The sequence below is a fragment of the Balaenoptera physalus genome, assembly GCF_965194825.1.
Source record: "Balaenoptera physalus genome assembly, chromosome: 13".
In the NCBI taxonomy this organism is placed as follows: Eukaryota; Metazoa; Chordata; class Mammalia; order Artiodactyla; family Balaenopteridae; genus Balaenoptera; species Balaenoptera physalus.
The window spans coordinates 80,989,161-81,015,776 of NC_138892.1; the positions used below are offsets into that span (position 1 = coordinate 80,989,161).

General features: G+C 38.2%; 2 protein-coding genes across 16 annotated transcripts in view; one reads left to right on the plus strand and one right to left on the minus strand.

The window, feature by feature from the left end:
* Window positions 1-26,611, plus strand: YARS2 (tyrosyl-tRNA synthetase 2). 4 transcript variants are annotated; one of them, XR_014252327.1, is made up of 6 exons: window positions 4-3,101; window positions 3,954-4,121; window positions 9,496-9,651; window positions 9,963-10,133; window positions 10,742-11,019; window positions 25,281-26,611. XR_014252327.1 is itself a non-coding variant. In XM_082419825.1 (5 exons), the coding sequence occupies exons 1-5, from the start codon at window positions 2,320-2,322 to the stop codon at window positions 10,899-10,901; spliced, it is 1,437 nt and encodes a 478-aa protein (XP_082275951.1). In that variant the 5' UTR covers window positions 4-2,319; the 3' UTR covers window positions 10,902-12,975. The 4 variants fall into 4 exon arrangements, 3 of the variants coding, with proteins under 3 accessions (XP_082275953.1, XP_082275952.1, XP_082275951.1); XM_082419825.1 differs by lacking the exon at window positions 25,281-26,611 and having other exon boundaries at window positions 10,742-12,975; XM_082419827.1 differs by lacking the exons at window positions 9,963-10,133; window positions 25,281-26,611 and having other exon boundaries at window positions 1-3,101; window positions 10,742-12,975.
* Window positions 12,172-26,616, minus strand: part of DNM1L (dynamin 1 like) — a 64,471-nt gene continuing 50,026 nt past the window's right edge. For 3 of the 12 annotated variants that reach the window (XM_082419723.1, XM_082419731.1, XM_082419733.1), the window contains 11 exons: window positions 23,206-23,326; window positions 22,823-22,978; window positions 22,503-22,592; window positions 21,027-21,119; window positions 18,221-18,277; window positions 17,457-17,534; window positions 17,124-17,156; window positions 14,840-15,016; window positions 14,572-14,681; window positions 14,282-14,441; window positions 12,172-13,989 (listed from right to left, as the gene is read on the minus strand). In XM_082419723.1, the coding sequence (XP_082275849.1) occupies window positions 13,933-13,989; window positions 14,282-14,441; window positions 14,572-14,681; window positions 14,840-15,016; window positions 17,124-17,156; window positions 17,457-17,534; window positions 18,221-18,277; window positions 21,027-21,119; window positions 22,503-22,592; window positions 22,823-22,978; window positions 23,206-23,326 (1,132 nt within the window). In that variant the 3' untranslated portion in view covers window positions 12,172-13,932. The remainder of the gene's footprint in view (window positions 13,990-14,281; window positions 14,442-14,571; window positions 14,682-14,839; window positions 15,017-17,123; window positions 17,157-17,456; window positions 17,535-18,220; window positions 18,278-21,026; window positions 21,120-22,502; window positions 22,593-22,822; window positions 22,979-23,205; window positions 23,327-26,616) is intronic. The other 9 variants (XM_082419728.1, XM_082419724.1, XM_082419730.1 and 6 more) reach the window with 3 other exon arrangements.

A 26,616-nucleotide genomic window follows, 5' to 3' on the forward strand; every position in this document is an offset into this window, starting at 1 on the left:
ATAAAAAGGAAATAACTTGCTGTTACTGAGCCACTGTCAAGTCTCACATAGCACCTGTTCTGATACTACCTTCTGTACCAGAGTTCACTACCGGTTCATGAAATACAACTAAATTTAAGAAGACACCAAGCAGAACTCAAATCTATAAAGACCTTATAATAAATTCTAATGTCAGATAAAATTTTTCTGTTTTTCATTGTACACAAAAGTTCTTCTCCATTAAGCACAGGCAATCAAGTAAGGATGAAACAGGTATAGTTGTATAAGAAGTATGATCTCCTGAAGTGACTAAGTAACTAAACCACAATATGAAGTCATAGTTTCTGGTATAAAATTACTAACATACCTGTAAAAGTCACAGATAGTTACTTGTCATATTAACCAGAAACCTCAAGAATGAAAGACACTCCTTTGAAAATGTTCAAATCTTCCTGTGTGTTAGGTACTAAATAGGAAGCACCATCTGCTGTGTGCTCAGGAGAATTTCCTGCTACACGTACTGAAATATGTCCCTGATCAAAGTGGTGTGAAACAAGACTGCAGCTAAACTGGTTATGATGGCAAATTTTAAGATATTTTGAATAGCAACATGACAGTTAGAACATGCCCTGCTTATTTCCTTCAGGACCAGAAGGAACTGTAAATATTTTTTAATCTAGTATCTTTTAAACTGAGGCAGGAAGATAATGATAGACATTCAACGAATTACATTCAATGCAGTTTAAAATATCACTTTGACAATGAAAATATAAATACAAAACCTTGTTGCAAGAGGGTGTCTTTTACAAATAAAGTTTTTTTAAAGAAATGTTTCTTCCTTCAAATGTTCATTTTCTGGAGGAAAATACTGCTGTGTCTTCATTTTCATTATCAAGATTCAGTTTGGCTCTTGCTGATATTAAATTAAATCATTCGGTTTTTGTGCTTTGGGGAAAAAAAATTATGGGATTTGGGATACAAATACATAGCCTGATGAATAAGTATCTAAAATTCCTACTGAAGTTACTGTTTGGCAATGAGAAACTCACTTCATTGATAATCACATATACAAAGAAACTAATTTTTTAAAATAATATTTCATTCTGTTAAGTCACTTTATAATGTTAAGAAATGGAAAAGATCCTTTAGGGAACGGTTTGGAGCATGGCCCAGATGCCTGCTTCAGGACCAAGGCACTTAATCTCCCAGCCGCTGAGAGTACTGGTTGCTGATGACTCACAGCGGGGCATTCCACATTTAAGGACAGGTCAGTAACAGGGTACAAAGGCATGCCCCCTTGCCTCTAATCAGGATGACTCTGAAAGGAAATCCCAGCTCCAGAGCCCTTTAATGGGGTGGCCTGAAGCCTCTAATGCAAAAGTGTTCATAGAGCAACTCCTCCCTCTGCCCAACCCTGCTTCCATCACTTCAGTACAGATGTCGTTTCCAAGGGCACACCCCAATAATTCTGCACACAAATCTCCCACTCGAGTCTCTTTCCCAGGAAACTCTATCTAAGACAGCTGGCATTGCAAGTGATCCCAGAAATGAGACTTTAAAATGGAGTTTTGGAGTTGGATCCCTGCCAGCCAGCTGCCAGACAGACCCCCATCCCTAGTGCTTGGAGGACTGTTAGCACCTGGCTATTGCTGTGCCAATGTGATTACTAATTTGAATCCACTTATGCCAAAGCTGTGTCCCACCTGGTTACCTGTAACTGAAATTAATAAAACGGGGCTTTCTGCATTTATTGAATTTTATCTCGTTATAGCTTGGACAAGACTGCCACCTCCTGGAGAGGCTAATGAATACTGGGGGCTGAGGTGTTCTCAGCCATTTGAAAATCAGTATTACGAAATTGCGTCTCGACGCCAACCCCGTATCTCTCCATGAGGTTAAACCAATTCCTGACCCCTCACAACTTCTGTGAACAAATTTTTGCATAGGACCGAGATTTCAAACAACTTGCGCAACACAACTTATTTTTACGTGAAATTTTAAACAGAAGCTAATATTTTAGAACTCTCAATATGTGCCAGGTGCCTTCATTCTTAATTCTCACAACAGCCATCTGAGATAGGAACTAGTATCATAAACACAGCCAAGTTACGGATGAGGAAATTAAGTTTTAGGGTACTTAAGGTGACCAGACTTTAAGCGGAAACTGCACCCAGGCAGTCAGAACTCCAAGGCTGCGGAGCTCCGTAACCAACCTCCCCGCCCTACCTGGGCATGCGCAGAAAAAAACACAAGTAAATTCTGTAGGAATTGTAGGAGGCGGGCACTGAGGGGTGTGGTGGGCCTCTAAGATCCCAGCATTCCCTTCGTACCGCCGCTAAGATGGCGGCGCCCATCTTTCGGTGCTTTTCCCGTGGCCAGGGGCTTGGTACCCCAGGCCTGTCAGGAGTCTTACCCCTGGGGCTGCGTGAGGCCCACTCGGGCGCTCAGGGGTTGCTGGCGATGCAGAAGGCTCGGGGCCTGTTCAAGGAGTTCTTCCCTGAGAGGGGTACGAAGACAGAGCTCCCAGAGCTCTTCGACCGTGGCACGGCGGGCAATTTTCCCCAGACCATCTACTGCGGCTTTGACCCCACGGCCGACTCGCTTCATGTGGGGCATCTGCTGGCGCTTTTGGGCCTGTTTCACTTCCAGCGAGCGGGCCACAACGTGATCGCCCTGGTGGGAGGCGCCACGGCGCGCCTGGGAGACCCAAGCGGCCGTACCAAGGAGCGGGAGGCGCTGGAAGCAGAGCGCGTGCAAAGCAACGCGCGCGCCCTGCGCCAAGGGCTCAAAGCCCTGGCGGCTAATCACCAGCAGCTCTTCGCTAATGGGCGGACCTGGGGCAATTTCACCGTGCTGGACAACTCGGCGTGGTACCAGAAGCAGGACCTGGTGGACTTCCTAGCGGCAGTGGGCGGCCATTTCCGCATGGGCACGCTGCTAAGCCGGCTGAGCGTGCAGACTCGGCTCAAGAGCCCCGAAGGCATGAGTTTGGCAGAGTTTCTATACCAGGTGCTCCAGGCCTATGATTTCTACTACCTGTTCCAGCATTATAGATGCCGGGTCCAGCTGGGTGGATCTGATCAGCTGGGCAATATCATGTCCGGATACGAGTTCATCCACAAGTAAGCGCCTTTAGACCTGGAGAAATCCTAGGCCAAATAATTTACACACGAATAGCCTGTGTTGCATTGTTAGGATTGTGGAATGACGCCCTTCGTTCCTGCCCTTGTTGGTTCTACCTCCATTAAGGGTCCGTAATGGGATTAATTTAATATCACTGGCTAATGAGAACTAAAGGGCTGAATTAATGGTATTAGGTATGGGACATATTATAGAGCTCTGCAGGAAATAGACCCTCCTAGTCAGGATTCGGATTGTGTGTGTTTGCTGCTTTTAAGAAGCTTTTTCTGTGTTTCTGATTTGAAAGACTGCTTGTCTTCATTTATAACCTGAACGTGACTGGGCCTCCTTGAGTAGTCTCTGCTTTGCTCTGCACCTTCCGTGAAGCTAAGTGTTAGTCATTGGTTGGCATCTCAAAAATTTTTTTTTCAGCGCCCAATATTTGGCGAATAATGTAGATTTCAATGGCACTTTCTTGAGGGAGTTGAACTACAGGACTAGCTCATGTGCTACTGATTTTTAAAATCCCTTTAAGACACCTCTTTTAGTGTCTCTACCTGACTCCTCTTTACCCAGTTTTCTCTCCTCTTCCTACCCAACCTTTAAAAATGTCTAGGCCCCAGTTATGCAGCACTTCCACTTGGCTTGCCCAGAGTCACTGGTTCAACTGCAGTTCAGAATGACAAATGTCAAAATAGAGTGCTGTGAAAGCAGTAAGATGGACAAGAATCCAGGTTTACGAGGTCAAGGAAGTTTTCTTAGAGCAAGAAACCAGACTGAAATCTGAGAAAGATTAGCAGAACCTACCACCACTTGAGCTTAAAGCACATAATAAAGTTCTTCTTTATGCATAGGTTAACTGGAGAAGATGTATTTGGAATCTCTGTTCCTCTAATTACAAGTACAACTGGAGCGAAACTGGGAAAGTCTGCTGGCAATGCTGTGTGGCTAAACAGAGATAAGACATCTCCTTTTGAATTGTATCAATTTTTTGTCAGGCAGCAAGATGATTTGGTAGAAAGGTGAGTTCTTAATTGTGTGCTGAGAAAAATTAAGTTCATTAAAGCTCATGATAAATTTTAGCCATTGAATCTCTCTGTACCCTTCATAGTTTTTTGGGTTTTTTGTTTGTTTTAACGTAGATTCTATTTAAGGCTAGTACATCACAGAACATTGTAGTTAAACACTTTTTGTTGGTTAAAGCAGAAAACCACTGTGGGTGCTAGAAAACTTAGAGCCAAGTTTGTGATCTACATCTAGCAGGTTCTTAGGACATTATTGCTTGCATATTCTAGTTTTTTACTCCTTTCATCTTAAACTTGACTTTTATTTCACCTTTGTCTCTAAAGTTCCTTTTCTTTAACATAAAAGAAGATCCTTTTGAGGGTCCTTTTTTAAAGTGATTTTCTCATTAATTCACAATATCTTAAACTCTTAGAAGAATGTAAATTAATGAGAAATACACCTGCAACAAAGAAAAAGTGAATTTTTCAAAAAAATATCATTTGACATAACTATCATCAAAATAACTTAGGAATAATTCTTAAAAATTTTTAAATGTGTTGCCTGCAGAACATTAAAAACCACTACTGAGCAAAAATAAAGAACTCTACATGAATGGAGAGTTCTCTTGGAGGGTAAACGCTTGAGGATTGCCAGAGGTGACCAAAAGTGGGATTTGGGTGTGTGCATAACAGTTGGTATATATGGTAGGAAGGCACAGGAGGCGAGAATTAAACAAGATGAGGGCCTGGAGCAAGAGTTCAGTCCATTTGGGGGACCACTTGCCTGAAACTAATTTCAGGAGTGTCTCTTTAAGGAGGCTAATGATGCTCAGTGAGGCCAGCTGCCTGGGGCTATAGCCTAGATGGAAATTCCTAAGAATATTACTTGGAGAGCCCTTTGTTTAATCTCTGGAGAGGTAAAGTGGGTCAGAGTCAGTAATGTCTGGCGATCCAAAGGAAACGAGAATAAATTTAGTGAGGAAAGAGATTTGGGAGTTGCCCAAAGGAGTCCCGTGTAAGTATTAATGACTGTGAAGGCATATCTGGAGGCCCCAGGAGAAGGGGGCAGTGGCCAGTGAAATCAACCTGCCAGTGGGAGCATGGTTGGTCTCCCCAGGGAATATGTCCCCATCTGGATATCCTCCATTGTTTGGTTTGGGAGCAGAGAATACAGTCACCTATCACAACTTTGGCTGCTGCTGAGGAGATGGGAAGTCCCCTCAATTAAGCCCAAGCTGTTAAGGCATTAATTCCTTGGTGACCCAAGGTTGTGTGGTCCCATTTTTCAAGCTGGTAGGAAGGGTCTGTGCTGGGCAGTGTGGTGGCTTAGTGAGGGAGTCTGCAGTACTGTTGAAAATGGCTTCCAGCATAGAGCAGGTAGTCTGAGCGGAAACGTAAGTAATAATGATAGGAATTGGGGACTCCTTCCATATCTGGGCCAAGTGGGCTTGTCTTATATGAGAAAACTGTCCCTTAGCCATCGGCCAGACGAAACCGCGAGGCCATTAGCAATAGCCCAGGAGCCTGTGAAAACATGGATCTGCCAAAGGCCTCTTTATGGCTCCCTAAGGGCTAAGTGAACAGCTACAAGTTCTGCCAACTGGTCTGAGCCGGGACTGCCTTCTTCAATTAGAGAGGTGCCTGAGACCGGGGGAATGCTACAGCCCTCCAGCAAGCTGCAGTGCATACATGGTGGTGCTGCCGTTGGTGAAGAATATGGATTCCCTGTCCATCTCAGACAGTTGGTCCCAGGGGGCTCCCCAAGCAGCCAGAGGAAGAGGAAGGAGCTGATCATGAGGGAAGCTACACCCTCCTGTAATTTTTTTTTTTATTTTTCAGACGTATAATTATAACTCTGAATCATAATATAGTTTTCCCTACTTTTTTATTTATTTATTTATTTTTGGCTGTGTTGGGTCTTTGTTGCTGTGCATGGGCTTTCTCTAGTTGCAGTGAGCGGGGGATACTCTTCGTTGCGGTGCACAGGCTTCTCATTGTGGTGGCTTCTCTTGTTGTGGAGCATGGGCTCTAGGCGCACGGGCTTCAGTACTTGTGGCACGTGGTCTCAGTAGTTATGGCTCCCGGGCTCTAGAGCGCAGTCTCAGTAGTTGTGGTGCACAGGCTTAGCTGCTCCCTGGCATGTGGGATCTTCCCAGACCAGGGCTCAAACCTGTGACCCCTGCATTGGCAGGTGGATTCTTAACCACTGCGCCACCAGGGAAGCCCCCTCCTGTAATTTTTAAAGGCTTTGACATCAAGGTTAGCCCTCTCCTGAAGGTACCATTTTCATTTTACCAAGGAGGTATCAGTTGTGGTGTTAAGCTCCTGCCGGAGGCATCTCTAACCCAGGGCGTTAGGGAGTAGTATTGATTGGGGGCCAGTTAGGACCTCAGTTTCTAAAAGAACCCAGTAGAATCCTTTGGGGTTAGGCACTTAATCCAAAACCCCATAGGAAATCAGGTAGACTTATGTTTGGTCCAGAGACTCCGAGGAGGCATAGTCAGATATGGTCAGGCACTGACTTGGAATGTGGAGCCAGGTGGGACTAAAGGTAGGGCTCGTTGGACTGCCTGCTGGGCGGCTTCCAAAACACATTGCTGTGCCTCACCCCAGTGGAAGGTGGCAGACTTGCATGTGATTGTGACTGTGGCAAAGAATTAGTGAGCGGTGAGGGCGTTGCCTCCAGAACATGAAAAGGCCTGGTACCTGTTATATCTGAGTACAGTGGTGGTTTAATGATGAGTGATTTCCTCCATGTATAGGAACACTGTCAGTGCTCTCCAGTGCCTTTTGAATGGTTTTGACAGTCCCAGTAAAATGTAGGAGCACTACCCCGTGATTAGAGGGAGCATTTTGTAAAAAGAATTCTCTGGACTCAGGGTCAAATGGGACTTCTTCAGGCTTAGAATGAAGAGGGGGTCACTTGAGTGAGTCTGGTCATAGAAGTGATAAACCCATTGGACCATGCCACTTTTGCACAGAAAGAGACAGGCCTAATCTCATGTTTTCCATTCACTGTGAGCCTTGGAATGTTGGTACTCAGCGACACTAAGCAACACCCAGGAAGCATCCATAGGGGTTCTGTATTATCAAGGAGCTGGTGTACCTCCTCAGGGGTCTTACGAGGCATTGGCACAAGATGTTCAGGACATTTATATTTGTCCATTGTTTAGCAACATCACACCAGGTACTGGACCCACGATACCCCATCGAGTTTGGGGGACAAAGAGTGACAGCAAGCCTCGGCTGTATTTCCCCTTTTGCTCTGCCAATAGTTTCCTGTTGCAAGGCTATTCCATTCATCCAGGTTAGGAAGTGTAATCCCATTATGACCCACCAGTCCCAGGGGGAGGTCTCCCTCCTTACCTATGGGAATTATCCTTTCCTCTGGCCTTTAGCTCAGAGCCTCAGCTTGGGCAGTGATAATAGCCTTGGGGTCCATTCTACCCTCATTAGCTTTCCTTGGCCTTGAGATGTGGAGGACCTTCATGTACATTAGTACTCAATCAAGGTCTGTATAATTTGTGGTCTGATCATCTCATTAGACCACATGGCCTTGATCACTGATCACACTGCTCTGCGGAGATCATTGAATTATGGCAGCAGTGACGTTTTGGGATGGATACGGCCGGCAGCACAGCAGAGGCAATATGCAAAAGACATAATAGAATGATAGACCTCCAGCATGCATTGCTGTCCTCGCAAATGGTGCTGCCCACCTGGGTTAGCCAGTTAGTAAACTCGTCAAAGCTAAAGGGCAATCATGCAGTCCTGCCAGCTATGCCATTGCCAGTTGTTGTGTGGGCCTCAGCCTGTTGCTAGTGGTACCATGAACTAGAAATGCCTGGGGGTGCTCACCTCGGCCCATACTACTTGGAGGAGCCCTCACAGACATTTCCTGGGCCGGACCAGCGCTGTGGTCCTTATGATGGTAAGAGACATCTCAGCAATAATCATCAGGGGACTTTAAAAAAAGATTCGTTACTCACAGTGTCTGAAGGGCACATGGCACTACAGGGGCTACACAGTGAGTCAAGGATAGGGAAGGAGGGAGCATGGACCCGGAGCTCTGCCTTTATTGGGGTGCCTAGGATTTCGCAGGTTCACTCTTCGCTGGCTAATTTAAAACGTAGAGTGAGAATTCGGGAGTGGGAAAGGTGAAGAGGGGTCACTCAAGCAGTCAGTTATCTCGGTTACCCAGGGCTTTCTGAAAGGGGACTTTCATGAGTGGGGGCAGCCTGGTTCCTAATCTGGTTGCTTTGGTACTAGCCGTGTCATACATGTGGCAGTGTGCTTATTCGAGATCGATGTCTTTGAAATGGATACCTTGGCATTAAGCAATCAAAAGCTTAATGTCAAGCACTTACATTACAGGTATAGAACCACTTGGAAAAATACGTGGCTGTGCCTACTCAGGTCAAATACTCATGACTTGTGATCAGCAGTCCCTCCCCCTGGGCACATCCCTAACGGATGAGTGCACATGTACACCAAGAGAAATACATGGGAATAGTCATGGCAGCACCATCAACCACTGTCCAAGAGTAGGAACAGCACAAATATCCACACTAGAATAAATACATTACAAAGCATTCATAACATGGAATGTGTACTCAGCAGCTGTACACACAGCAACATGGGTGAATCACCAACATAATGATGTACCAAAGTAACCGAAAAAAATATATTCTGTATGATTCTGTTTATATAAAGCCTAAAAAGAGGCAAAACTAAGTGATGCTGTTTAGGGAGGCATACTGAGATGGTAAAAATATAAAGAAAAACAAGGAAGTCATTACCATGAAAAGTCCGAAGAGGGGTTACCTTGGAGGGGTGAGGGGATTTGGGTAGGAGCAGTGTTGTATACCTAGACAGGTGATAGTTACACAGCTGTTTGCTTTATGATTCATTAAACTATATGTCTGTTGTTTGTGTATTTCTCTATGCTTTTCACCAAAGATAAGATTTTAAAAGATGATACATATAAAATATTTGTCAGTTTTTAAATTACAGTTTTTATTTATGGGTACATACACAGAAAACAAAAATATAAAAACATGCTTGGGAAGGATGCCCACAAATTTAGATTAGTGGTTGTCTCTGGGGCAAGAAGGAGAATATATATGAGGTGGATGGGGCCCTCATCTATATCTGTACTATTTCATGACTTTTTTAAAAAGGAAGGATTTGAAACAAAGATGGCAAAATAGTAACATCTTCAGTCAGGGTGGTGTGTGTATTATTGTCATTTTTGGTACATTTCTGTATGTTATATTTCATAATTAAAAATAAATTCTAAAGTAAGCAGGATGTTCTTTAAAGGGTAAGGGAGCTGGAGATAAAAATTAGGTATGTTATATAAATCTAACGGGGTTTTTTTTTTGTCCCAAAGGTACCTGAAGCTCTTCACTTTTCTGCCCCTTCCAGAGATTGACCACATAATGCAGCTGCATGTCAAAGAGCCAGAAAAGCGGGCTCCTCAGAAACGACTTGCTACAGAAGTAACAAAGCTTGTTCACGGACAGGAAGGGCTGGACTCTGCTAAAAGGTGGCCTCTTAGAATAATGAACTTGATTAATTAGTTCAGAGACTGGAGAACACTTGGAGCCAATGTTTTAAGAGTCATCTTTTACCACTAACAAGGACTGTCAGTGTTAACTGCTTTAAAGTACTAGCCTCCATTTACTAGAAAGAAAGATTATCCTGAATTAAGCTTATAAATTATACAAGATCAGTGTTGCTGTTTGAAAAACTTTCCATCTGGAACATAATGGGTACTTCATAATTGGTTTTTGGGTGTTAGAACACGTGTCTAAGTAAGCACTCAACATGATGTGGCTCTCAAAATGTGTTTTTCAGGTGTACACAAGCCCTTTATCATAGCAGCATAGAGGCACTGGAGGTCATGTCTGATCAAGAGTTAAAAGAATTGTTTAAAGAAGCTTCATTTTCTGAATTAGTTCTTGACCCTGGAACAAGTGTCCTAGATACGTGCCGCAAAGCAAATGCCATTCCAGGTGGCCCCCGAGGGTAAGATTATTTAACTTTTAGGTTCACAGTTATAATTCACAACCTGTGTTTCCAGAGGTGGTGTTTTTCCTGATAATGGCATCTCATTCCTTGTAGAAGTTAAGTTAGTCTGAGAATAAAGTGAAAATTGAGTACTTACTGCTGAAAATACCTTAAATTTTCTTTAAAATCTAGTATTACTATACTCTCTCTTATTAAGTCTAACCTGGTCAGTTTTTTCTCCAGCATTGGAAAAGGCTTACGTTTAAATGACCACTATTGTATAAATACACTGGGATCAGTCAGCTTAGGGATGGTCACAATTTGAGATCACCAGAACAGAGGCCCTAAGTAAACAGATTCACACACCCCTCTCACATTCAGTCTGTATCCTCTTTATTCTGGGGAGTAGTGGGGTTGCCCAATCTATTTAAAATATTAGTTGAATTTCTCCTTTAGAACATTAAAGGGGAGGCAGAATCTAATAAACATGAAGATAACAATTCAGTGCTAAATGGTTTCAGTAGGAGAGCCTTTGAAATTTAAATGAAATAATGATGTATCTGTATTATTGGGAGCGGTCAACAGTGATTAGATTTATCTAGTTACTGAACATTTTTATTTTTCAGGTATCGGATGATAACAGAAGGTGGAGTCAGTATAAATCACAGACAAGTAACAAATCCTGAGAGTGTTTTAGTTGTTGGACAACATATTCTTAAGAATGGACTTTCGTTACTTAAAATAGGAAAAAGGAACTTCTACATTATAAAATGGCTTCAGCTATGATGAAAACTCCTTCCAGTGGTTCAAACTTATCCATCATTCATTCTCAAGATGTACGAATTTATACCTTCACTTATGCAACTCAAAGACAAAGAATGCAGTGTACTCTAGGCCTCACAGTGTGAGTAATTTCATTATTTATATAGGTTGGTTAAGTTTGTGTAATAGTGGGATATTTTATTTCCTGATCCTTAAACATTAAGGACTACCACAGAAAAGCATGATTTCTAGGGTTAATCTCTTTTAATAATTATGCTTCATGAAAAACTAAATGCTGTCTTTCCTATCCTGTCCTTGCTGTTTTTAAGATGAGGAGGAACAATGAAAAAGAGGTAGTATAAGTAATTGTGGATACTTTTATATCAGGTGTATATCTCATTAGAGGATTTCTGTTGCTTAGGAAGCAAATACAGCTCTCCATAAAAAGGGAGAAAAGTTAGAGGAAGCCATAGCTGGCATTAGAAATTACAGTAGAAATAGTTTCTTTTCAAGGAAAAGAAAAGTCAGTACTTGACTTTTCAGAAAGTTTCTAATTCAGTTTTCCAGTCCCTTGACTCTGTTTCCATAAAATTAAATTTACTCATAGCCTTGTTTTTTTAAATTCAGTAAAAAAAGGTAGCGATGTCTTATAAATTTATCAACTTTTAAATTAGTTTTAAGTTTCAACTTATGTCCCCAAGCAGACTGCAGCTTGAGATGAAGTGAAAAGTTAAGTAACCAACAAGATAAAATAGAGGCAAAATATATATACTAAATATCTAATCATTTGAGAATATCAAAAGACATTCCAGTAAGGGAAGTTTTCAGATCAAATTTAAAGGATTTGGAATCAAGACTTAGTTAAATTAAGCTCTACATTCTTTAGGCAAGTTGATTCTCCAGAACTATTTCCAACATCTGAAAAATCGAAGGTAATAGCACCCCTATTTCCCCTGAGCATCAAGTGAAGCACAAACATACACTCAAAATGGTTTACAATCAGATGTGTTCTAGAAAAATCTTACAGGCAGCAAAGCATGGCTTTAGAGTTCAAATTCTAGCTATTTACTACCTGGATTACTTGGAGCAAGTCATTATCTTCATATGCAAAAAATGGAGATGTAATAATACCTCAGTCAATTACGAAAATCTAAAAAGAAGAAAGTCATAAAACTTTCATACAGTATAAGCTGTATTGCTATGTTCCAAAGTAGACTTATATGTTAAAAAAGCTATAGTTTATCTAAACCTTCTTCTGGGAGTAAAGTTAGGAAGAATTCATTTATTGACAAACTTTAATGTCACTTCATACCAGCAACTTTATTTACATAGTAAGAACATACAGGTATCCATTATAAATGTCAGAGATCATCTCTGCATTTCAGAACTTTACTCAGTTTAAGTGTCAACAAAGGGAGGTTTTCTCTTTGCATACCTCTTGTCTCTGTTTTTCTTTGTACACGGTGTGTAGTACTAGCAAGTGCATTATCATAGCAGGTAATGTTTTCAATTTGAAATTTGCTGGAGAAAGGTGCATTGTAAGTTTTCTTCCCCCCTTACAAATTAAAAAAGCTAGACTAGAATGGAAGTCATCTGATCTATCTGAAATAAGTAAATCATGGATGGCTATAATTTCAAAACTAATGTTTAATAATGGCAGAGTGATTTTAAAGTATGCTAATAAACATTCTGGAAGCATGTATTCTATGAAGATGGTACTGCTAAGTATAAGTAGTACCATATCATATCAGACTGAATCTGTTTTTTTATGTTTGAGATCAGTTGCTGAGTCTCTTGTCTCTTAGTACAGTAAATGGGTGCCATTAGCTAAGAGTAACAGACATATTCACATGTTCCTGCCAGTAGTCCTTCATAAATGTCGTAACTTAAAAATAGACTTTAATATCTGCAATTATGTAATTTATCATTTTAAAACTTATAATGTAATTCATATCAAGAATCACCTGGGGAATTTTGGTAAAATGTGTATATGTTCTAAACCTTACTCCCAACCCCCTGAAAGCCTTTAGGAGTTATGTGTGTGTGTCAGGATGTTTTTCTTTAAATAATAAAGCCCCACCATTACTTTCTATTCTAATGTACTTTGTTGGTGTGAAGCAAAAGTAACTATTAACAACTAATAGGAAGAAGATACACTTAAAATCACCACAGTATTTGGTTTTAAGTCCCACCTCCAAGTGAATCTTGAAGCGTGGTCAGAGGGCTCCAATTTAAAAATGTATCTGAATTATTACTATTATATTTGAAAACCAAGGGGAATTTATTAGGACTTCTGAAAACTAAAAGGAAACATGGTCATTACCAAGTCTTACTAGATAATCAAGGCTAGATGTTCTTAATGCAAGAAAACATAGTTCATGCTTCCAGGTTTAAGTAAGGTCAAAGATGATATTGTAATTTTTAATGCACCAGGGGAATGTGGACCCAGAAGTGGAAGGACTGTAGCTACACATTATGCACATCACATCATTGTCAATGTTACAGATCCTCTCGTGTGTTCAGCTTTCTTACAAACACATCAAAGGTTTCAGAGAAGCTCAATAAAACTAAATCAAAGAACAGGTGGAATAGTGACTGACTACTGAGTAACTTGTCAACCCACCTCTTTCAAAGCCAGTTCGGTTTAAATAATGGTGCATGCATTATAGTCGTATGACATGGTGTCTTGGTGCATTCTTCTTGAAGGGCTATGGCAGCAGCTTTAAGACTACTAGCAGATTACACAGGTCATCTTATCCACAGACAAACTGCTTGTACAACTAGAACTATTAACAGTTCTTTTTAAGTTCAGATGAAACTGTCACAAGACAGACGATGTATTTTATATATACTAGGAAATTTTAGAAACAGCCATTTATTATTTGGATTAAATGTGTGATTCGTTCTGCAATACAGAGTATAATTTTCAGTTTATAGCCAGTCTTCACATGAGCAGATTCATACCATTGCAATACACAGGAGTTCATAAATAAAATTCTACTCAAGTAGGCAGTAACTAGCAAGTCAGTGGAGTCTCAGTATTACATAGTTCTCTTCACCAAAGATGAGTCTCTCGGATTTCAGCAATAATTTGACTGGCTCCTTGTAATGCCTGCATTAAAGAAAATTATAAAAATTATAAATGCTTAAGTTATAATAACAAGGAATATCAAAGAAAGAATCTGAATTAATGTGGGATAACCTCTCCACTTTATATGTGGTTGATTTATACTAACCAGTATCTTCTCTGAAATTTGAATCTAATCAAGTGCCAACAGAAAAAAAGATTAGCCATCATACAAAGACTATATATGTGTATCTCCAAGGATCAGAATGCATTTTAAACAATAAATGTTTATACCTACAACCCAAGTAAGAAAATTCAAAAAAATTCACAGTAATACCTTTAGCATATCAGCTGCTTCTTTCCTGCGCTGTGCCATGTCCTCGGATTCAGTCAGAAGATCATCCAATAAGGATGATTTATACAGCTGTCCTACTAACTCACTCTGAAGAGTATCTTTTACATGATTAACCAAAAAGTGCATTACTGCCTTTGGCACACTGCAAAACAATCAGATAATCCATTTGATTTAGAATAAAAACCTAAATTTTAAAAAAATGTGTATTTTCAAAACAAATTATGAAATCATCTTGCGGTATTCTAGTCTGATTTATATAACATAGTACTAACCTGTCTTGAATATTCTTTCTGACAATAAGAAAATAAGATTTGATGAGTCGTTCAATAACTTCACAGTCTCGCTGTTCACGGGCAGATAGTTTTCGTGCAACAGGAACTGGCTAAATGGAGGGAGGGGGAGGAAAAAGTTACTTTTGTGCCATTTTGAAATGACAACATTTAACATTCAAAAAGTTTTTGAGACTTCAGTTCCTTTTGTCTTTTAAAGTGTTTTCCTGGTAATTTGGTTATTTGTCCTCAAGCAAATTCTGCAGCTTACCACATCCAGCAAATTCACAGCATGGCCTTTTTGTGGACTGGCTGGCATAATTGGAATTGGTTTTGATTTTTCCTCAGCTAGTAACTCCTCAGCTTTTGAAGTTTTCAGCATTCCTCTCCAGTTGCCTGTTGTTGGTTCTTGAACACCATCTCCAACCCCACCACCTCCAGATGCAACCTGAAAAAACGTGTTCCAAAACCTATACCAACCATATCAAACTGATATTAACTAAACAAAGTTAATTTCCTTTGACAGCAGTCAAGGAGAATACACATCCAGTAACCATCTGGAGTTTAATCTATTCAGAGAGATGGCAGGGTCAGAAAGAGATGATGGGTGGCATGTATAACTGGAACCCTGAGCTGTCTAAATAAGAGGTTCGGACTTCCCTGGTGGTGCAATGGTTAAGAATCCACCTGCCAATGCAGGGGACACGGGTTCAAGCCCTGGTCCAGGAAGATCCCACATGCCGCGAAGCAACTAAGCCTGTGCACCACAACTACTGAGCCTGAGCTCTAGAGCCCGCAAGCCACAACTACTGACCCCACGATGCCTAGAGCCTGTGCTCCACAACAAAGAGAAGCCACCTCAGTGAGAAGCCCACGCACTGCAACGAAGAGGAGCCCCCACTCGCCGCAACTAGAGAAAGCCCACATGCAGCAACGAAGACACAACACAGCCCAGAAAAAGTGTATTTGTAAAAAAAATAAAGAATGGCAGAAGTAACACTGTGGTTTATAAATAAATAAATAAGACGTTCTGTTGTAAACTGTTTGCAAGGCCTCAGCCAGTATATTTTAAATTCCTTTTTTATTATTTGCTAACTTCTCAAAATTTTTCCTCTTCTCCAACTCCTCTAACACTAGAGATTGTGGAAAAAGTAGAAGCTGCCCTTTAAAACAGGACTGCTCATTAAAAGCACAAGAAAAACCAGAACTGCTATTCACATTATTTCTTCAAAGTAACTTTAAACACTGTTGAACTATGATCTCTCTGAAAGTTCAATGAACTCATTCTCCAAAACTTAAGACTTTATTAATTTCTCAAATCAGTTTATGTTCCTAATAGTCAATACCACAGGATAAAAGTAGAAATCCTTTACTTGAGAAAGGATCTGCTGAAAAAAATCTAGCGCTACCATTAATCACAAGTGCTTTTGCACCTTCTTTTTTAGGATATCTGTTAGTCTTGATTTCTAAAAGAAAAGTAACTGTTTAGGATAATGGGGAAAACAGTAATTCGTCAACATTTAAGAGATGTTTTTAGATGTTCTTTAAGATTTTACAATCTAAAATGGAGATAAAATGGCATCCAGAATTATAGATAGAAATAAAAATGGCTTATATAAATTTAACAGAGGAGTGTTACAGCAATGTTAAAAAATGTATTGGGTATCATTCTGAATCAAAACACTGTCCAAAATTTGTCTTTAAAATGTAGTTAAGATAATGTATATCAATATACAAGTAGTATATTTATACATTACTTTTTAAATGAATGTATTTTTAAATGCGTGTTAACTATACGTGAATGATAGATCATATGAAATCTTAAGGAAAGTGAGCAAATTCAGAGTGATACCAGGAGTTAAATAAAAAGCAATGATTTAGATGGTTCTCTTAAGACCTTAGCACAGTGGGCTGAGAGAAGATAAGACATTTATAAGGTTTTATTTGAGGTTCAGAATCTTAAACCTGGACAACAAGTAAGGAAAGGAGCTAAATGGCAAAAAAAAAGATAAAAATAAGAATGGATCTGAATAACTTACAGATTATTTAATTTTTTTAAAGTTTATCAAGAATTGGCAACAGTCTCAAACTCTCACAGCCCCCCTGTTTGTTCTGAATTTGCTTAAGCTGTTGAGGCACATGTTAAACTACTAAATATATTTAGGGTGAAAAGAGCAAACTGAATGAAAGCATAAGAAAGAAGCCTTAGAGGATTCTCCATTAGCACTGGACAGATCTCAGAACCTTTAAAGAGGAAAAGTCCAAAAGTACAGTTTCCATCTCCAGAATTTTAATTCCCTACCAAAATATTAAATTCAACACTATTCTTGAAGGTAATAGAAAACAGTGGGAAAGGCTGTTGTTATTATTTAAAACAATGTTGAAACTAGAATTAATACCATCTTAGAAGTTAGTTAGATAAGAGGAACATTAAAAACATAACACAGACAACAAGAGATAGATGCCACTGTTACAAACAAGTTCTTCAGTGGTTTTGAAGACAGTTTTGGTGAGAACCAAAGGTACCAACGTTTTCATTCTGAAGCAAGACTCACATTTTTAGTTTCTCTTCTGCTGTCCTGAATTAACTGTTAAAAGATACGTTAAAACATGCAGTTTAACAAGCAAAATTTAAATACCAATGGCTTGAAAATTTCCTCTTTAAATTCTTTTTCTGTGTGCATCGTCTATACTGCAAGCAAAAGCATGTCAACAATAATTTATTTTATGAAGTATACATTGTTAAATGATTTTAAATTTCTCTTAGACTAAAATTTGACCTTAGCACAATATCCCATATTAATATTCTGCTGTTCAGTGTATTGTTTCCAGATGATTATGTTGCACCAAACTAGGCATGCAGGCTTAGATTAAGAATCAGAACAGACCTTGCCATCAGCCTCAGCAGAAGCAGCAGGGGAGGGCTCCTGGGAGGCAGGTGCCAAAGCACTTGGAACTTTAGAAGACTAAAGGCAAAAAATGCAGGGAAAAAAATCAAGGATGCCAAAAATGCATTCAGAAACATTCTATAAATATGAATTTTCCCCTCTGTATAAAAATAGTAAAATAACATGAAAAACAAAAGTAATGGGACATAAAATTAATGTTTATTTTGCCTTATTTCCTGTACTATTGTCACCTTTGTTTAAGGCTTTCTTCAGATGAATTCCTAAGAAAAATCCAAATCCAAAAACTTCATTTTGATTTTTGGAAGTTGATAAGATCTTTTCTGGTAAAGAATTCAAAGTAACAGATTTTTACACAAAAATTTTAATATATGCAACTATTACATGTAACTTAAACCTGGTATGTACATAATGTCATCTTCCCTCTCCAAAAAAACCTTCTTGTTATAATAAAGTCATTAGTCATTTCAACTAATTTTACAACGTTGATAAAGTCATTGAATTTCTGTTAAAGCCTTGATATTTAAAATCTACCTTTAAGCATTTATTCCTATGTATTCAAAATATTTTATCTTTAAATTACTCAAAGCCTATTTTTAAACTTGCATACCTTTACTCAAACAATGAAATAGTGCCAATGGAATATTAAAGTGAGAAGAAAAAATTACTCCTAGAACTGAGTAATATTCTGAGGCTTACCAATCCATCTTTGCATATTGGGAATATGCTTTAAAAACATTTTTTACCTTGTCTCGTGATACAGCTGAAGGTAATTCTCTTGCTAGCCTGTTTCTCCTTTGTTCCTATAAAACACAACCAAGCAGAAGATTCATGATTATCAGAACACAGAGATGTAAGCCTACTTAAAAAAAAATGTTCAGCTTAATTGAAAAGTGTGAATAACTTACAGTATATCCTCTCACTGTTGGGACTCATGCCATAATTATATTTTAAAACAAACAAGAAATCATTTAACCCAATGCTTCTCAATCTTTTTTTCTGCCCCAACACACCTGAGGGATATAATACAACGTCAGTAACACTGGCTTCCTGTACCAGTGGTTCTCAAGCGGACCAACATCATCTCTGCCTTTCCCACCAAGTTAAGAATCACTGATTTAAACTGTTCCCACATTAAAGTGTACATAAGCCTTCAGCATACCATATAGAATTTGAAGTACACAGATCACAGAAAAATTAAGCAAAACCTTTAAAAATCATTCTAACCTGCACACGTTTGTGTTAAATTTACACAATTCTCACACACAAAACCATAAATATCTATAAGAGTGTTCTGTTTTCTTTATCCTTAACTATCTCCAGGAAATAAATGTAATGCTGAAAACTGACAGTCCTTTCTGTAACCTGGCTAATTTAACAGACTGATCACCTGCCCACTCTTCTAATCTGCTAATATTAGCAATGTAATTCTGGTACTGAGCTAAAGCAACTGTAAATTCAAATTAATAGGTACTGAACACCTACTGTATGTCAAGCACCATGATAGGTGCAAGACTATGAAAATATAGAAGGATGTAGGTATTAATAGTGGCTCTCTCACAGGCAGCATCAAATACAGTAGAAAAGTATTTACATTAAATGAAGTCAAAATGCTCCTGAGCAGAAAGCATTTCATGAACACTCAAACTTGCAAAAAGGTGTAAATTAACAAAGCTTCACAATGATGTTTCTGGGTAAGAAAATTTTTTAACAGAAATTTTACCCACTTTTCATTTATCCAGTGATAAAAAAATACAGCAGATAATAAAAATATATGGATTTTAACGATCTTCAGAATAAAAAGCATTTAAATATACATATTTATTTATTTATTTATTTTTGGCTGTGTTGGGTCTTCATTTCTGTGCGAGGGCTTTCTACAGTTGCGGCGAGCAGGGGCCACTCTTCATCGCGGTGCGCGGGCCTCTCACTGTCGCGGCCTCTCCCGTAGCGGAGCACAGGCTCCAGACGTGCAGGCTCAGTAGTTGTGGCTCACGGGCTTAGTTGCTCCGCGGCATGTGGGATCTTCCCAGACCAGGGCTCGAACCCGTGTCCCCTGCATTGGCAGGCACATTCTTAACCACTGCGCCACCAGGGAAGCCCTAAATATACATTTTGAAGAAGGACACAAAGCAAAAGGCAGAGGAATCTAGAGACCAGAAATTCTCACCCTAGTCTGTTACCAACCATTTATGACCTTAGCTGGCCCTGGAGGAGACCTGGCTTACTTGCTTTGTTAACTATATGGGTTACCAACTCTTAAGCCCCGGTTTCCTAGTCTATTAACATTACCCTCATAGGGTTGCTGTAAAGATTAAACGAGAATATCCACATAAAGTTCTTTGACACATAGTCTTAAAACCAGAGACATATTCATTTGTAAGAAAAATACTGATCTGAAATCAATGACCTTGTCAGTATTAGAAAAACTGTTCCAGACACAAATTTTCCATGAAGGCTTCAATGTTACAAGAACTAACTCCTATCTTAAGGTAGTGTCTGCATGCTAATTTTTAACATAATAACTATTATCTAGTCTACTTTCTGAGTGTTTTAAAGTGCCTTACTTATATGCATTTTGGAATTTTTTCTGTCTTTTTTTTCTGGCCGTGCCACACAGCTTGCAAGATCTTACTTCCCCAGCCAGAGATTGAACCTGGGCCACGGCAATTCCCTGGAATTTTTTTCTGACAATAGGAGTCACCTCAACTATGGAGCTAAAAAACAGTTCCCTGTACCTGTTAAAGAGAAGATGCCCAGCAAAATAAGCACTAAAGTAACAGCTGTTATCATCTGTGGGTCTCAGGTTCCTCATCTGTTTAACCAAAGGGTCCCTTCCAGTTTAAACCCAGGGTCCCTTCCAGTTCCCAAATTCCACGTTTACAATATTCTCCCCACCCATATGCATAAGAGGAAATTTGATACAGAAGGGACTCAGTTCTTACTGGACTACGGAATTGCAGAAAATTTTACTGTTTTGGATAAAAGTGGCAGAGAAAAAACTGCATCCAGATAAATTGCTCTATCCACCAGCCTTCGCTCCATCTGAGCTATTATGCAACCTACAGTGTTAGCCTCAAATGGAAAAAAAAAGGATCCATGAAATACAGGAACCACAGTAATGGTGAAACAGTACTCTGTCTTTCCAAATTTACTATAATTTAGGTAATTCTTGGAATGTTTCCTTCACAGCTTTCAGAGTCAAATGAAAACAATTTTAAACATCCACTTTGTTTTACATACTTCAGTCTAATAAACTGCAACAACAGTTACTGAAATGGAACCAGGCAGTCCTTCAACACTAAATCAATGAGTCCCAGATCATCTCCGAGTTACAGTTTCACAAGCAGAAAATGAGAACAATGCCTCCAGGTGGTTTTGAGAATTAAATTTAAGAAAACAATGTAATGCACTCAGCATACTTCTTAGCATATAACAGACAATAATATGGTGCATATATGTCTTATAGTTATTCCTTGCCCAGTAAATTTGATATAACTGAGCTAAAATAGATTTTCTCTCTCAAAAAAGACAAATTCGAATTGTATTTACCTCTATATTATTGTTCATTAACCCACAAGCATCAGCAAAGTCTGGATGTTTTGTGTTGATATAAGCCAGTTCAATTGCCACTAAGTTATGGACCTAGAAAAAAATAAAATTAGGCTATATATAAAATATGCCAACCTAATTTTACTTAAGGAAACATATAAACTTATTAAACAGATAATTCTAAAAGACAGTACAGGACACTGATGCCTAAATAAATACTTGATAATTATACTCCAACTGACAGAGTTTATACCAAATAGCAATTTGCTCTATCTTTTGAATTATCTATATTTTAGCATCTAAGATTGCATTTCTGACACTGAAGTAGTTAGAAGTATTTGTTAGGGAAAAAAAAAGTTATCTACCTGATGCATATCTAACTTCCAAGCAACTTTGCTATTAAAACCTTAGATCATCCACTATTCCATGTCAAAAGTTCAGGTTCAACAATAAGAAAACATTTCATAATCAGATGTTAAAGATGTTAACTTTATTTGGGTAAAGGATACATTTAACGACCTGAGATAATGATTGATTAGCCTTAATTATGAAGCACCTAGTTTAAATATACGTGGTTCAAGTCCTAATTGGGACAATAATCAAAAAGGAAAGTTGAAATTAATTCCTCTAGCGCTGTAGAGAGATTAAACTAACTCCTTCATTTGCACTGTCCTAACAAATCTTAGGTATCAGAACAGCACTAAAAGATCAAGAACCAGTGAAAATTATTTATTTAAATGAAATTCCAATGATTCTGATATCAGTGGGTAGAGTCTGAGATCAGGCTAACCATGTTCTTACTCATTTCAATCTGGTGGTTATGCTTGCTAGGGAAACAACTAAGCAGCAGCACTTATATTCTATACTTCCAAGGATGGTTTTGTACTCTTTAAGTAAATGTCCATTGGGGCTCACCATCCGGAGCCAAAGACCCAAATGCACTTTTAGAGACCAGAAAGGAGAAAAAGAAACCAGCCAACAATTAGAGGCATACGGACAATTTCAAATGCTTATTCCATATTTCTGCCAATTTCAGGATTTTTATTTTTAAGGATAGCAACCATGATATTATGGTATTAGGTCATCAAACAAGGAAACTGTGCAAATGGCCAAATTACCCTGATGTACATCAGAGTTAAAAAAAAAGAGCTTGCTATATGAAGGCTCAGTTTACTGAGGCTGAAGATAAAACTAACTTTCCATTAAATCAGTGCTGCTATATAATAAAGTAAAACTATTCACAATCCTCAATGATAACTCCATTTTCAGCAAAATCTGTGGCTGCAGGCTAACAATGATTAAAATATGAAGAAAAATGCATTTTATACCAGAATTACTGAAGTTTCCTTTGAAATAAGACTGAAACTCGCTTCTTTTTCTTTTCAGTACACTGGGAATCATTATGCCTAAATTCATAAAGCTGTACAAAATAACTTATTAACAGTGATTACAATGATTTATGAAATAATAGCTCACCATTTCATTTGTAACAGGCAACCGTTTACGAAGAAGACAAGTCACTACTTCAACTATGGCATCATGAAGTTTAGGGAACCGCAACAACTCCTATATGTGGTGGAAGAAACAGTCTGTTTTGTTTAAAGGAAAATTAAATAATCATGAAGTACTGAATCAGATTTGGAAGCTACATTTAACTATACTATTTCAAATCACTTTTATATAAGGGAACTACATTTTAACTTTTAGCCCATCTTCTATATTTCCTCCTTCCCCTTGAAACCACCACCTCATGTCTTTTACTACTTAATCTGAAACCTGTTACATTTCTCAATTACCTGTGTACTGTAATTGCTACAGTGCTGAATGATCCTTTGCATTTCTTCATGAACCAGTTCCACACAACGGAGGCTGGGCTCTTCCAGACGTTTGATTTGCCGTTTGACCAGTAACTCAAATGAAACTTCAGGCACAAACAAAGCAGGACGAGGACCCTAAAAAAATAAAACTATGAGCTCTTATTATAGCCACATATAATTTTGGTTCTTCCCTAAGTTTAAAATAAATCACGTTTTTGGTATTCTTCATAAAAAAGCACTTCGTAATTTCAAGAATGAGAGCAAAATAACAAAGTGTACAATTCATTAAAAAAAGAGTTATATGGATTAAAAAATAATCTTTAACCTCATTTCAAAAAATTCTAAAGGTTAAGCATACTCACAGTTGCATTTCTAATGGCAGTCAAAATGTCAATAGTGTTAAGGCCACCTAGTGGGTCAACAGATTCTAAGGTTCGCCCAAAAGTCTCATGGAAAATATAACATATTCTAGCACCACCGCACCTGAAAGGCAATGAAGTATATGACTTCTAGTATTACTAAAAGGGAGGAAGCTACAAGTTAGAAGTCTCTCTGTAAGCTTTAAGACTGTCTCAGATGAACAATCACACTTAGACCATTTTCATGTGTTCTCAACTCCATTATGAACCAGTTTCTCTAATTTTTTTAATGGGGAAAGGAGTCATTTCACAAAAGGCATTCACATATGCACATGCACACTGAGTAACTGTTCTTTCAGAAAACATCAGTTAACTAAGAACTACTAAACATTTTTCTCTGCCCTAGTTTTCTTTAACTAGACTATGAGCTCCTTAAAGATAAGAAACAATGTCTTATTTCTATTTATTCACAATCCAGAGTAGAGATCAGCAAACTTTTTCTGTAAAAGGCCAGATAATAAATACTTTAGACTTTTCACAACTCTGTCACAACTTGCCAATTCTGCCATTGAGCACAAAAGCAACCACAGACAGTATGTAAACAAATAAGCACAGCTATGTTCCAATAAAACTTATGTCCACTAAAATTTGAATTTTATATAATTTTCGTATTACAAAATATTCTTCTTTGAATTTTTTTCAACCATTTAAAAGTGCAAAAATCATTCTTTGTCAATGGGCTATATATAGTTTGCCTATCCCTGCTTTAAACAAATTAAATCTCTGGGCCTACATACTGGACACCTTGTGTTTCCTATCTTAATGACTAGAAACCCTGGTTATTACCTTTTATTTTTCTCATTCAAGTCTAGTTGAAAATTTACAAATACATTTATATCTCCCCAAATCACCCCATCTTCTCTGTTTTCACCATCACTATTCACTACTTTCTTACAGTAGTCTAGGCAGAAGATACCAGCCTAACATTATGCTAAGTGAAATAAGCCAGACACAAAAGGACAAATATTGTATGATTCTCCTTATATGAAATATCTAGAACTAGGAAATTCATAGACAGAAAGTAAGAGGTTACCATGGGCTGGGGGAAGAGGGGAACACAGAGATATTGCTTATTTGGATACAAAGTTTCTGTTGGGGTGATAAAAAATTTTGTAAATAGATACTATTTGATGGTTGTACAATACTGTGAATATATTTAGTGCTACGTATTATACTTTAAAATAGTTAAAGTTACCAATAACTGGTCTCTCTGCCTCCAACTTTTCCCTTCTCCAAATAGTTTCCATAGTGACCAGAATATCCTTTTAAAATGGGTTACTCCTGTGACCAAAAGTGTTTTATTTTTTTATAGTAGGAAGTTCTTCAAATTCTGAAGATACTAGACTTTCCAGTCTTGTTCTTAGACACCTTTCCTGCCTTACCGCCTGTTACATCCCATCATTGTATATGCCATTCTCCAAATTCTCCCTGTGTTAATCTTTGCTGTTCCAAATCCTAAAATACCCTTCTACTTACTGCCTTCCCATACTCTATTCAGAATCCAACCCAAATGCATTCCTAACTATGGAGCTCTCCCAATCCTTGAAAGAAATGAAAGTGGTCTCTCTTCAATGTTCTAATAAGGCTTGATTAGGTAATTACAAAGATATTGCTTAATTAACTACTTATAAAATTGTCCATATATGTTATATGCACTTTTCTGGATATGTATTATATTTAATAAGAAGTATTTAATTAAAAATTATACTCCTTTTGCCACCTAATCAACCCTTGTGTTACCTTGACCTACCTTATCCACTGAACTCTTTAAAGGTTTATCTTAGTAATCTTTATTTCCCTTAATATGCAAACATTTAAAACCATTCAGTAATTAGTTTGTTAAATATTCTATGGCATTAACTTACATAGAAGGCTACCTGAGTCACATGAAAGTACATAGAACTTTATATACATACATACAAACACACAGATATGAAGTATGTGTATAACTGGAGAAATCTGAATAAGCTGTGTGGATTGCACCAATGTCCATTTTCTTGCTTTTTATTGTACTACAGATATGCAAGATGTCAACGCTGGGGGAGATGGGGTGAAAGGTGAATGGGACCTCCCTGTACATTTATTTGCAACTTCCTTTAAGTCTATAATTATTTTTCAAAATTAAAAGATTTTTTTAAAGGTGAGAGTTTAGAGAAATGGATATTCTTTTATACTGCTAGTAGTAAAACAATACAATCGGGCTTCCCTGGCAGTGCAGTGGTTAAGAATCCGCCTGCCAATGCAGGGGACACGGGTTCAAGCCCTGGTCTGGGAAGATCCCACATTCCGCAGAGCAACTAAGCCCATGCACCACAACTACTGAGCCTGCACTCTAGAGCTCGTGAGCCACAACTACTGAAGCCCATGCACCTAGAGCCCATACTCTGCAACAAGAGAAGCCACCGCAATGAGAAGCCCACGCACCGCAACGAAGAGAAGCCCCCGCTCGCCACAACTAGAGAAAGCCTGCGTGCAGCAATGAAGACCCAACATAGCCAAAAATAAACAAATAAAATCAATAAATTTATTTTAAAAAATACAATCTACTAATAGTATAATAATAATAAGAGACTTTGAGGATGTTATACACCCTTTCATCTAGTAATTCCACTTCTAGAAATTTAACCTAAGGGTTTACTTGGATACATGGCCCAAAGATAGTCCATCACAACATTGTTTATATTTGTGTATAACCGAAAGCAAACTGTCAATAGTAGGGGACTGGTTGAACAAATAAGAGTGTATGTCTAAAAAGTAAAATACTATGTAAATCTTAAGACTGAGAATACAAATATACAATTACTACTAGTTGTTTGTGACATGTTGATTTAAAGAAATGATTCCATAGCATCTGATTTTTAAAGATGTGTATTACAGGCAGTTATAGAAGCTTTATAGAAGCATAGAAGTTTTATAGAAGCATAGAATAATGTCTAGATTAATGCCAAAGTAACAGGGATTATTTCTTAATGATGGAATTAAAAGCAATTTTGTCCTTATGTTTTACTCTTTTTACTTATCTGCATTTTTGTATTTTTTCATGAACAACTATATTGTGTGTATTAAAAAAACAAACAATTTTTAAATTATGAAAATTTTATAAATGCTTATCAATTAAAGTCTTGTTTTTAAAGAAAGCCCTGAAACTTTTACCATGCTTTACATAATTTATAAAGCATTTTACATACATATGAGACATTATCTACCATTTCTACAAAATGATATTCCTGTTTTACAGATAATAAATTACAATCAGATAATCTCAGAGTTAAGTCACTGTAACAAAAGATCTTTATCTTTTATCTTTATCTAACCTATCAATCCAGGTAACCAAATCCATAGAGAAATTTCTTA